This window comes from Thamnophis sirtalis, unplaced genomic scaffold (genome assembly GCF_051295495.1).
Source record: "Thamnophis sirtalis isolate CommonGarterSnake01/CBP01778 unplaced genomic scaffold, rThaSir2_p1.2 scaffold_6, whole genome shotgun sequence".
In the NCBI taxonomy this organism is placed as follows: domain Eukaryota; kingdom Metazoa; phylum Chordata; class Lepidosauria; order Squamata; family Natricidae; genus Thamnophis; species Thamnophis sirtalis.
The window spans coordinates 22,220,207-22,232,612 of record NW_028261386.1 but is presented as its reverse complement, the minus strand read 5'-3'; the positions used below and the strand labels follow the sequence as shown (position 1 = coordinate 22,232,612).

General features: G+C 40.0%; 1 protein-coding gene across 2 annotated transcripts in view; it reads left to right on the top strand.

Moving 5' to 3' along the window:
- The window catches only part of MAPRE3 (microtubule associated protein RP/EB family member 3), a 36,939-nt gene extending 24,533 nt beyond the window's left edge, over window positions 1-12,406 (top strand). Inside the window, exons 4-7 of one of the 2 annotated variants that reach the window (XM_014067873.2) lie at window positions 2,665-2,821; window positions 5,716-5,867; window positions 10,996-11,148; window positions 11,318-12,406. In XM_014067873.2, the coding sequence (XP_013923348.2) occupies window positions 2,665-2,821; window positions 5,716-5,867; window positions 10,996-11,148; window positions 11,318-11,386 (531 nt within the window). In that variant the 3' untranslated portion in view covers window positions 11,387-12,406. Of the gene's footprint in view, window positions 1-2,664; window positions 2,867-5,715; window positions 5,868-10,995; window positions 11,149-11,317 lie in introns of both variants that reach the window. The other variant, XM_014067874.2, reaches the window with a different exon arrangement.

The following is a 12,406-nucleotide window of genomic DNA, read 5'->3' as shown; positions in this document are numbered from 1 at the left end:
TTTTAGGTGTGATTCAAGATGCTGGTTGTTAAATAGCCCCCCCCCCCCCAAACAAGGTATAAGGCCTGGCTACTTGCGAGACTGCCTACCTGCCATGGTATCTACCTAGCCAATTCAACCTTGCAAGGTTGGCGTATTCTGTCTTTCTTCAATTAAACCCCAGAAGCAGACCTTCTTTGTAACAGTGCTTGCCTTCTGGAATGAGGTCTTCACCCCCCAAGATCTGGATATCCCTCACTTCCCTTTTGTTGAAAAGAGCCATGAAGATTTGGCACTCTGAGCCTTTTGATGTTTTATTCCTACTGGTCTGTTGCACTTGCCATCTTTTCTTTTATTAGGCTGGCAGGTTTTTTTTCCATACATTGCTCATCCATACACATTCTACCAACTTCAAATTATGGTTTACAAACATAGATATAAAACAAAAAGATGCTATCATGCTAAAAATCTATTTAAACTATCTTTCTCTAATCTTTATTTATACAGTAATTTATAATATTTGGACTCCATTTTGCATTAACTTCCTTTCTTAATGTCCTGTGCTTCCGGATTCAACTCCCATTTTTCCTCAAATTGTTCCTCTCAAAACAGTACTAAGAGTTCTCTACTCTGTAGAAGGGAGCTGCTACTGATTCTAAGAAACTTGCAGCTTGTATTGATAGGTATAATCTCTGTCATCTTTGTTTGGAAGAAAGTCTTCTTCTGGAATTGGGAAAGTACTTTCTGTAGTCAACATGCCAGAATTTAAGGGATGATTTGAAAATATGATTTATTAGCAGCAGCTGTTTTTATTTTTGTCCTTTCTGATGTTCATTCCACCTCTACAGCTGTGCGATTGATATATGCTCCAGTAAGTATTTTATTTACCCTCCTTCTGTAGCAACTCTTTTCAATCAAATTAAAAATTGTACTGTAGATAATGCAGGTTTTTTTTTCATCTTTTGGAATATAGACATCAACAAAGAATTTCCAGAGCTTTGATGCACTGTTTGAATCTGTTGCACTGTTACAATCCCCTTTTTGTTTGGCTGGCACAAGACTTTCTTCTAGGGATACTTATTTTAGTACGTTAGCTGGTTATTGTTCCTTATGTGGAACAATATGGCATGTCGGGGTGGGGGTGGGGAGCAGGTTGCTTGACAATTATTATGGTTCTTGAAATGTCATATAAACAGGCACACAACCTACCACTTTTTTGCTGCAAATATTGGTATATTTAACTCTTACCAGAACTTCTAAATGGAAGAATGGATCTAAAATGAACTATCTGAAGACGATGGTAGGTATTAATGAAAAGCCTTGCTGTAGCTGTAGAAAGTTTCAAGATAAGTTGGTGAGAATATGTAGAATGCATATATAGTAATGCAGATTACACAAAATCTGGCAAATTTTGATTGATATAGTTGCCCAGGATATTGTTATCCTTTGCTTATAATTCTCACAAACTAATTAAGCCTGTTACCCTAGTAGTAAGCAAAATTTTGGTTCAGATGGGTCACTTGTCTAATTAAATGGGCATGAGACTCAGGATCCCAACCTGGCATATTAAGCTTTTAGGAATATCAATCCCTTTGTCTGGATCACTTCTAAAACTCATGTAATCACATATTTTATTCCCCATGGTAGTCAGTTCCTGGGAAGGAGTTGACCCTATTTTAATTTTAAGGATTAACAACCTGAGTTGCAGCTAAGGTTCATGGTTTTTGCTAAGTCTTTGAAGAAATGTGCAGCTCATGAAAATCAGGAAGTCAGGGCATCTTAATTTCATACCTTTTTCAATGATACAATGATTCAATTCTGGGCTGCAAAGATTTCTCTATCACTCAGTGGAATATCTGAATTTTTGCATCCCAGAACTGCTAGTCCTAATAGAGCCGTGTAATGTAAGTTCGTGAAAGATCTTGGAGAACATTTGGAAAGGCACCATAAATTAAACACAGATGTTTAGCAGCTTTTTACAAATTGAAGCTTTTTATTGATCAGTTTGTTTACTAAATAGAAGTTTTTTATTCAAATGGAACACCATCTGCTTACAGTGTAAAATATACACTATATTGTAGAATAAGTAAATTAAAATAGATAGTTAAAACAAATCATATCATTGCTGACTGTTGAATGATCCCAAGTCTGTATACTGAGAAGTTTGAAGAAAGTAAGGTATTAATATTCCAAAGAAATTGTGATTAATCTGTTTGAAAATTATACCCACTCCAGCAATAGGCAAAGAGAAAAAGTAACGTACTCTACTAGAGTTTCAGGGTATGCATGGTGTTCCTGTATAACTGGAGACAGTTTGTTGAGAAATAAGAGTATTTAAATGTAAGAACTACACATGTACAAAGCATTCTATTTTTAAGTAGAACAGTTTGTTAGACTAAAAATACGACTTGCATACTTTGAATATGCTTTGTATTATGTAAATTACATTATGACACCCACTCAGATTTATATATTATAATAACTAGCAACTTCCCATTTTAAAGTTATATTAAAATAAATCACCTGTATTAGCAGTGTTGGATGTCTTACTAGCACAATGATTATTCTTCAAGTATGCCTATGCTCTGGCCCACTGAATTACATTATACTGTATAAATAATGAAAAGTGATGGAAGTATGAATTTTACAAACAATGTTACTTTTCATGGACTTTTGCTGTTACAGATCATCTCAGTGGAGAGGTTGGTAAAAGGAAAGTTCCAAGATAACTTTGAGTTCATTCAATGGTTTAAGAAATTCTTTGATGCAAACTATGACGGAAAGGAGTACAATCCACTATTGGCAAGGCAAGGCCAGGAAGTGGCACCCGCTCCAAACCCAGGTGAACAGATCTTCAACAAACACAAGAAACCCATTGGCACTGCAGGTAATGTTGCTAGAGACAGTTGGGACCCCAGGATCCCGCCTCTAGCATGACCTCAGCTTCATGGCATCCAGCTTGGCAACTCCTGGGTAGCCGTGGGAGGGAAGGAGAGAAGAGCCAAACCCTTACTGATTTGAGAGACAGCTATATGCTTAATGGAAAGTACATGGATTGTGGAATGGCAGTAGGTAAAAGTAGAAACGATGAGCAAGGATCAAACAATTGACAAGACACTGCATTCTTGTTCCCATGAAAATTATAAATTCCAGCATACAGATGTGATTTTTGTGGGGACTGGCTGCCTTGCACTGTGGAACCTTTCATCTCAGCAAATACTATAACCAGGCAAATTAATGTAGCATAGATGCTTTTTTAAAAGAAAACTGCTGCTAGGATTTTGCCTTCATAGGAGAAAGCTATGCAAAAGGTTTGTTCTGCTTAGAAATATTTTTGCTCAGTCCTGTTCTACTAGTGAATTAGGGTCCTGGGATCAGTAATATAAATCCAGATCTCCCATATCCAAGTTCATCTGATCATCAACAGAGCCTTAGAATCACATCACATCCTACATCAAAAATTTAATTTGATAGCTGTTTGAGGGGGGTGGTCTCATTATTGTTCAGTTAGCCATTTTGTTTCTATCCTTCTTGCACTCTGGAAGAGGATAATTTGTTCCTAAGAGTTTTATTGCATGGGTAGGGAACTTGTGTGGCAAGGATTACAGAACTGTACAGGTAGTCCTTGACTTACAACAGTTTGTTTAGTTGAAAGAAGTGATCTATGACCGTTTTTCACACTTATAACCATTGCATCATCCCCATGGTCATGTGATCAAAATTCTGGCAACTGACTCATAGCTATGACTGTTGCAGTGTCCCAAGGTCATGTGATCGCCTTTTGCAACCTTCCGACAAGCCAAATCATTGCGGAAGCCAGGTTCACTTAAAAATGGCAGTGATTCAGTTAACCGTGGCAAGAAAGGTCGTAAAATGGAGCAAAATTCACTTAACTGTCTCACTTGGCAAACAGAAATTTTGGGCTCAGTTGTTGTTGTAAGTCAAGGACTGTAATTCCTAGCATGCCCCATTCTTGGCCATATTGATTGGGGCTCCTGGAAATTATAGTTTATTAGCATCTGAAGGACAATAGATTTCCCACTTTTATACCCCCCTCAAAAAAAGTTCTGAACCTGGCTATCTGCATTCAAGCTCTCCTTGTTGTCTTCAAAAAATTTGCTGGTAGAGCTATTTAGGAAGCGTTATTTTTCTGGAGTTTTAATCAGAGTCCATGCTTTCAGTAGAAGTCAGAAAAAAACTCTTTTCACATTAATATTAACACTCCTGCTGGATTTCAAGAGGGCTATTCATCTTGATGAGCCAAGGTGGCGCAGTGGTTAAATGCAGCACTGCAGGCTACTGCTAGATCAGCAGGTCAGCGGTTCAAATCTCACCGGCTCAGGGTTGACTCAGCCTTCCATCCTTCCGAGGTGGGTAAAATGAGGACCCAGATTGTTGGGGGCAATATGCTGACTCTCTGTAAACCGCTTAGAGAGGCCTGAAAGGCCTATGAAGCGGTATATAAGTCTACTGCTATTGATGGCCTACTGAAGCCAATTCTGATGTATCAGCAGTCAGCTAAAGAAAAAATGAATAGAATTTTAGAAAGAATTTAGCAGAACAATGAGGAATGAAGGCAAATATACGTGTCCCAGAATAATGTTGCAGAATCCAATCTGGGTTGGTCACCGGGACCAGAAATTTAGTCTTCTGAGCTTTCGAACTCATGCTGGATCCCAATCTTAGAAAACGTCTCTCAACCAGAATGTGTGCTTTGGCTATTCTATGCATAGTATTTATGTGCTGTCTGGTTGCATGTGGCTTTTTAGTTGTTGATTGGGTTCTTGATGGCTGGCTATTAAGTAATTTTAATAGCCAGTCATCAACACCCCAATCAACAACTTAGTAGTGGCCATCAACACTCCAATAAACAATTAAAAAGCCACACACAATCAGGCACCACATAAATAACTACACAGAGAATAGCCCAAAGCACACATTCCGGTAGAGAGAAGTTCCCTGGGGGTGGGCTCCAGCACAAGTCCGACTAAACCTGTCATCTCGTTGATCAACCCAGATTGGATCCTAGAACAATGAGGGATCTGATAATTAACTTTCTTCTAACTGGATCTCCTGCTCAAGAGGGAGATGAGTTACCTGCTCATTGAGGTAAGCCACAAAGAGCAGAAAGTTCCACAGGAAAGAACTAGAACAGTGTTCCTCAGCCTTGGCAACTTTCAGAGGTGTAGACTTCAACTTCAGCATGGCTGGCTGGGGAATTCTGAGAGTTGAAGTCCACAACTCTAAAAGTTGCCAAGCCTGAGGAACATTGAACTAGAGGCGCCAGATAGAGTGGTAAAGATGCCCATCTTGACTGTTTGAGAAGGGAGTGGGTTCCAAAGGCTACCTCCTGGTTCTGCATGTCTCTCCCCAGCTGGGCTTGCTTGCTTTGCTGTAGAAGGGCAGCAGCACATGCTGGGATGGCTTTGCAACCGGCTGAGGGAAAGCTGCATGTAGCTTTATGCTGCTGCCATCTTTGTTTGAATTGTGTTCATAAGTGGGAAAGCTTAACACCTGGTTTCTCCAGAGTCTGTTTTTCTCTGGAACGATTAAGCCCAAGAACTCTTTCTGTGTCCAGAAAGTCTTAGCAGAAAAGCACTGGGACTCTAGCTGTGCATATAAGCTCATTCATTATGTCTTGGGCTTTCATTTGGCCTGGCTCAGCAATGGTGGGTGGGCCCCTTGATGAGAGGACATAGACTAAAGCTGCTTCTTCTTTTTTTTAACTTCATAAAGTTCCACAGAGAACCTCCCCAACAGGTCCCAAGAACATACAGAATCCAACCCGAATGAACGTCACTCCCAGCAATATTGTACGGAAAAATCCTCCTTTGGCCCGGAATGGGGGCAGTGAAGCTGATGCCCAGATCCTGGAGCTTAACCAACAGGTGGGGCAAAAAGAAGAAAAAATAGAATTTCTTCCTTTGGCAACCCCAATATTTACAAAGATCTTTCCTGCATTCATTATTATCTTGTTCGTTTCACAAACTGGAGGGGGTCTGCCTCTTGCTCTGCTGGGGTGTGTGTGGTGGAAGTAGGCTTGCTTTTTCCTTAGGAAATTCATCCTGATTCACACTCTGAAGAAGGATCTCTTACTCTGAAGTAAAGTTGAAGCTTCCACCTTCTGGAGCAACATCCCCCCCCCCCCCCAATCACCACATACACAAGACCAGGATGGCATGCTCTCTACTAGGGCTCTGTAAAGCTTTGAAAATGTGACTTTGGTCCCAGGACTGGGATTAATATTTATTATTTGTTTAAGTCCCTGTGTTGTTTTGTTGATTTTTGTTTACCAGATTATTTTATTATGGACTATCTATCTGAAGTTATGTTTTTACCTTTTCTAGTTTTGTACACTGCCCAAGGTCCACTGGAGTTGGGTGGCCAATTTATTTAAATAAACGAATGTGTATACATCTACAGGACACTAAGTTGATAAAGGCTGGGTTTGATTGAAGATTATGCAGCTCATTCTGCCCTCTTTTTGTTCTCCCAACAGCTTTATGCCGTAGATTAGATGGAGGGAAGTACAAAGATTTGGCAGAAACTCACTATACACAGGTCTGCAAAAAAAAAATTTTTCGAGAGCTGTTTTGGTTATTCACATAATCTTTATGTTTTTTGGAGTGCTGAATCCGAAAATGACCTCCATTTTGTCATAGGACATCACATTTCCTGACAATTTAGGTAACTATGTTAAATAAGGCAATACCTCAAAATAAATGGAAATAGACTTATAAAATTAAAGTTTTATTACAATATTTTCATGAAAATCCTTTTTTGACCTGAAATGAGCTCACCTACACACATTAAACTCGATTCTTCTTCCTTGTGAGGCTCCTTTTGGTGCATTTACACTTGTGAGTAGCATCTGGAATGTCTCTCTGAAGCATCGAACAGTAGTGTGCCATCATTGTAATGCTCCATTTTCCCTGGTATCTCCTTTCCATCTCTTTAATGTCTTGGTGGAATCGTTCACCTTGTTCCTCACTCTCAGCTCCTAAATTTTCATGAAAGTAGTCAAGGTGGGACTGGAGGAAATGCACTTTCAAACTCATCAGGCAACCTAAAGCTTGAAATGCTTTCAGCATTCTTCCGACGATCTTTTTGTAGTGAGGATCTTTGTTATTGCCTAAAAATTTCTGTACGACTTCTTTAAATGCAATCCACCCTTCTTTTTGTGGATCCGTCATGGTATTGACAAACTCTTGATCAACTATAAGCCGCCTAATGTCTGGTCCGACGAACACACCTTCCTTCAATTTTGCCTCCGACAGGCATGGAAACTTGGTGACCAAGTATTTGAAGCACTCTCCATCTCTTGGAAGTGATTTTACGAATTGCTTCATCAATCCCAATTTTATGTGGAGAGGTGGTAGAAAAACTTTATGGGAAGGTATCAAAGTTTCTCGGAGGACATTTTTTTCACCGGCAGTTAGCACCCTCGGCTGCCAACTCTTCTTGGTCCAGTGATTTTGTCGGTTTCGACTGTGCCATAGACACAGAAAACAAGGGTATTTGGTATACCCAGCTTGTTGCCCAAGCAGCATGCACAAGACTTTCAAGTCCCCACACACTTGCCAACCATGTTCTTCATATTTAAGTTTACGAAGAACCAATTCCAAGTTCTCGTAGGTTTCCTTCAAGTGTACGGAATGACCTACAAGTATGGAAGTGTAAAAACCGTTGTGGAGTAAAACTGCTCTGAGACTTCTTTTTGAAGAATCTATAAAAAGATGCCATTGCTCTGAATCATATTGGATTTTAAATTGACCCATCAGACCTTCGACATTGATGCAATAAACAAACTTGTCTTCCTGGGCGAAGTAAGGAACAAGCTCCTTTTCACAATGTCTGAACCATGAAGATGACACTCCTGGCAACAATAAATTCCTGCTTTTCAGCCTTGATCCGAGTAACTCAGTGGCATCTTTGTGAAGATTCAAGTCTCTTACCAAATCATTCATCTCCTCCTGAGAAAACAATTTTGGTCTTGTATCATCTTCAAAGTCAGAACTTGATTCATCATCTGGTTCAGATATGACTTCATCGGAGCTAGGTATCTCTTCCAAGGTAGCAGGGGGCTTGGGTACTGGTATATCTGTGCCATGGGGGATGGGACGAATTGCTGAGTGAAGATTGGTGTATGAAATGGAATGCTTCCATTTGGAATTAAACCCTTTCACATCGCATGAACAAAAGTGACAGTCATCACTATGGTTCTTTTGCTCTTGCCATACCATAGGAATCCCATAACAGAAAGATTTTTTCTTACCCTTGAACCAGTTTCGGAGGTCCTCAACACACCGTTTGCACACTTTATGAAGCGCCCAAACTTTATCTTGATCTCCAATTTTTAGTCCAAAGTATGCAAAGTATACTTTTTTCACAAAGTCTATAATATTCTGCTGTTGCTTCACCACAGATGAAACAGAAACTGCCTGGCGAATTAATACACTTTAGCGGAGCCATAACATAACAGTTGAAGAATGACAAGCTAACATGAATTGCGATGAAAAAATGTGAACAGCCTAGAATCAAGAACCTGATGTTGATTCGTGCACAAGTGTGGCATGCAGGAGAGAGCAGCTCTGTGTCTGCACACGAGACGTCACAGTGCTGGCCACGCCCCCTGCACTGACCGGAGATGCTGCTATCTGCCCTGTGTCTCCCTCCCACTGGATTCTTCAGGGAAGATTAACCCCTTCTACCTTTAGAAGCACAGACTTAAAACTTGCTCAGCTTATGTATATATTGCTGACCATCAGATTTACAGTGCTATATTTTTTTTACATTCTCGGACAAACTCTTTAAGGTTTTTTTGGCATTTTATATCTTAAATGCACTTATGTGAATTAATTAATAGTAATTTTGACTTTAAATTTGGTTAAAAACCCATAATACAAAAAAATACCAAAAATTTTAAAAAAAAAATTTTTGAAGACAATTTTGCATGTTGTGGCAAATCATGACATCTAGGAGTTTTTTCAATATTTTATTTGTTTTCAGCACACCAAAATACATGGAAATTGGATGAAAATAATCAAACAGCTTTTTAGTCGCAGACCTGTGTTTGGTATCTTGCTGCCTAAGTGATTTCTAAGAAGACATAAATCATCAACCTTTTATTTGTGTCAATCTGAGACTTTCCCACTGGCTGCCATTTTATGATTCAAAATTCCAATCTATCCAGTTGCTTGAAGTGGCTGTAACATCTATTATATAGTCATGATACAGATAGTAATTGGCACACAGTAAATTTTGGCTGAGCTCACACAACGTGCCAAATATGAATTAATGAAATACATTTGTTTACATAGCATGCTATGTACAAATAAATCAGTCATATTATGACATAATATTTTAGCTGTTTTTATGTTTGCTTTAGTTTTGTATGTTGCCCAACTGGGCAGCCAATACATTTAATTATAATAATATTATGCCCAGGTTCATGTTAACAGAAAAAAATTAGTTGGGTTATCACAATATGATGAACTGCCCAAGCTATTCTAGTCAGTTTAGTGATTGCGTCAATCTAGCACAGGGGTTCCCAACTGGGGGTGCAAGATGATATTTCAGGGGGTGCAAAAACTTGGGTTTAGAAGTTTCAAAACGATAGTGTTGATGCATAATTATATGCATTTCATTATTTACTTTTAAAAGGGGTGCAAGAATATATCAGAGGCATTCTAGGGATGCAGGATATAGAAAAGGTTGGGAACCCCTGATCTAGTGTCTGGCAGTGATCAAAATCAAGATTCTCCTTGCTTATATGGTAATCGGGACATTTCACCATGTTTCCTCCATGCACACATTTATAGCAGGGGTCCTCAAACTACAGCCAGCCTAAACTATTAATCCAGCATGCCTGGGGCCACAAGACTGCCCCACCCACATCACCCCATCTACCCGCCGGCTCCCATCCACGTTCTGGAGGCCAAGGAGACAGACAGATAGACACGGCACATCCCTTCACTAACCTGCTTTCCACCCCCAGGGGCACAACAAATCTAAGTTTAATTTGTGTGTATTGTTTAATGGACTGCTCTGTTGGCCACGCCCACCCTGCCCTGATCACCTAGCCATGATCACCCAGCCGGTCCGGCCCCCAAACAGTCTGAGGGACCGTGAATTGGCCTCCTGTTTAAAAAGTTTGAGGACCCCTGATTTATAGCATATGAGATTTATTCTTCCAGGAAAATTCTTAATCTTTTCAGTCAGGAACCAAATGCATCATTCAAGCTGTCTTAAATTTTGTTTGGCTACTTTTCTTTGGCTATTCTCTACCATTCTCTTTCATTCTAGATGAAAGGAACTTTTCATTTCCACATTAAAATAGGAGTCATTAAAGCAGTGTAAGTGCTGTTTTGAAGTCCAGTTGCTTTTAGAATCAATTTACAAATATGCTTTATTAGTTTGCTTTAGTTTTCCAGTTGCTTTAGTGAAATAATGTGGCAGAAACTGAATTGTTAGATAGGAAGCATCTTGTTGTGTTTTGAGCTATACTTAAGAGGGGAGTAGTTAATACCATACAGTTGTGGCCATAAAAAAGGCAGCTAGAACTTAGATTTCTTCCCAATCTCTTTTGGGGGTTTTATGGGAGATACAGGTTATATATATAACCTGTAACATTCTGAAGATTTGGGAGGCTTGATGTTTTCTTAAAGCAGATCCTGTTGTGTAACCTAGTATAAAACATCATTTCCTCTGCCCCATATCTAAGAACTTCAGGAAAAAAATTAGTTGTCTACAAAATGAGTAATGTTTTTCTTTTTCAGAATAGAAAACTCCTCCCAGTGAACTGCAATTGCTTCCAAAGGCTCTTGCTGCTTATACACACCACTTAACAAGTACTTTATGCCGAGACATTGGTGCTATAATGGTTGAGTACCTCTCAGTTGCAGAGTTTGCTTGCCCGGTGTGCTGGATATGAGTTGATGAATGACACGTATCAGGGCTGTCATTACGATACTCATTCTCTTGTTCAATTTTTGTTGGTTGTCTTCATTTCGATAGTTGATGGATTTGAAACTGACAGTGGATGGGCTGGAGAAAGAGCGTGACTTCTACTTTAGCAAACTGCGGGACATTGAGCTGATCTGCCAGGAGCACGAAAGTGAGAACAGCCCCATCATTTCAGGCATCATAAGCATCCTGTATGCCACAGAGGTCAGTGCACAATGGGACCCAGCCTTGATCACTATTTTCAGGGAGTTGGAGTTTGGGGCTTGGTTTATCAATGTCTGAAGCATGAGCCATGTGGTTTGTATGCATGGCTAGAGAGAGAACACACTATATAGTTACAATCATCTCACTATTTCTCACTATGTTCTTACAGGAAGGCTTTGCCCCTCCAGAGGACGATGAACTGGAGGAGCAACATCCAGAAGATCAGGATGAATATTAGCTGTGTGAAAGCACACTTGGTTTCTCTCTGTCTGGCTATGACAGATCATCCATGCTCCTCACTTACCATGGACATTTAAGGTTTTGCATTGTACAGCCTCATCCTCCACAGTCACACATTATAACAGGTTTTCTACCGACAAGAGGCGGTTTCTGTATGTTGCGCAGAGCCCACAGGAAGCCCAGAGCTACATGGTAAAAAAAGGCATCAGTAGGTGGCGAAGATCAGCACTATAAATACCTTGTAGTGGGGCAAAATTCCTAGATTGGTGGCCTGGCTCCTTTTCCTTCTTCTCCTGGTCCATCCCATATACCTCTATTTATTGATTTCAGTTGTCTTGGGTGTGAGTGCTGCAATCCCTTGTATTATATTGAGAGACAAATTCTTTGTATATTTTTCCGTACTGGATTTCACTAGCACTTTGCCTGTCATATTCATGCTGAGCCAAGCTCTGGCACCCCTCCTGGCTTCAGAAAATTTGGGAGCATGTAAGCCTAAAGGCCAAGCTCAGTACTGGAAGCTCGCTCAGTGGGTGGGTGCAGGGGGAGGGAGAAGAGAATGGACTGGAATATTTATTTGGGGGTAGGGGGGATTTTAATAATGCTGCTGAGAATATGAGTTTTCCAGCCACTCTACTTGATATATCAGGTAGGCCCAAGAAGAGTATTTACTAGATGGTGGCTTTTTCTTTTGGGGTTTTTATGGGAGATAATTTTGGAACATGGCAGCACTGTTGTTTGGAAAAGAAGCATGAAGGGAACCTCCCCAACAATGTTCTGTTTTCCACAAACACCACAGGTTACAATTGAGCCTGCTATTGGGAAGGGCTCAGACATTTGATCTTCACTTATCGTTCTGACCCTACCAAGGTTTAGTTTCATGCTGTTTGGATAAGTTTGCCACACAGACTCTGCCTTGACCCACTCCCTGTTTGCATTGCCTGTTCAATCAGACACTGGTGTGCAAAGCCTGCATCTGTGTTGCATTTTATTTAAAATAAATTTGTGTGGTTAAAATCTG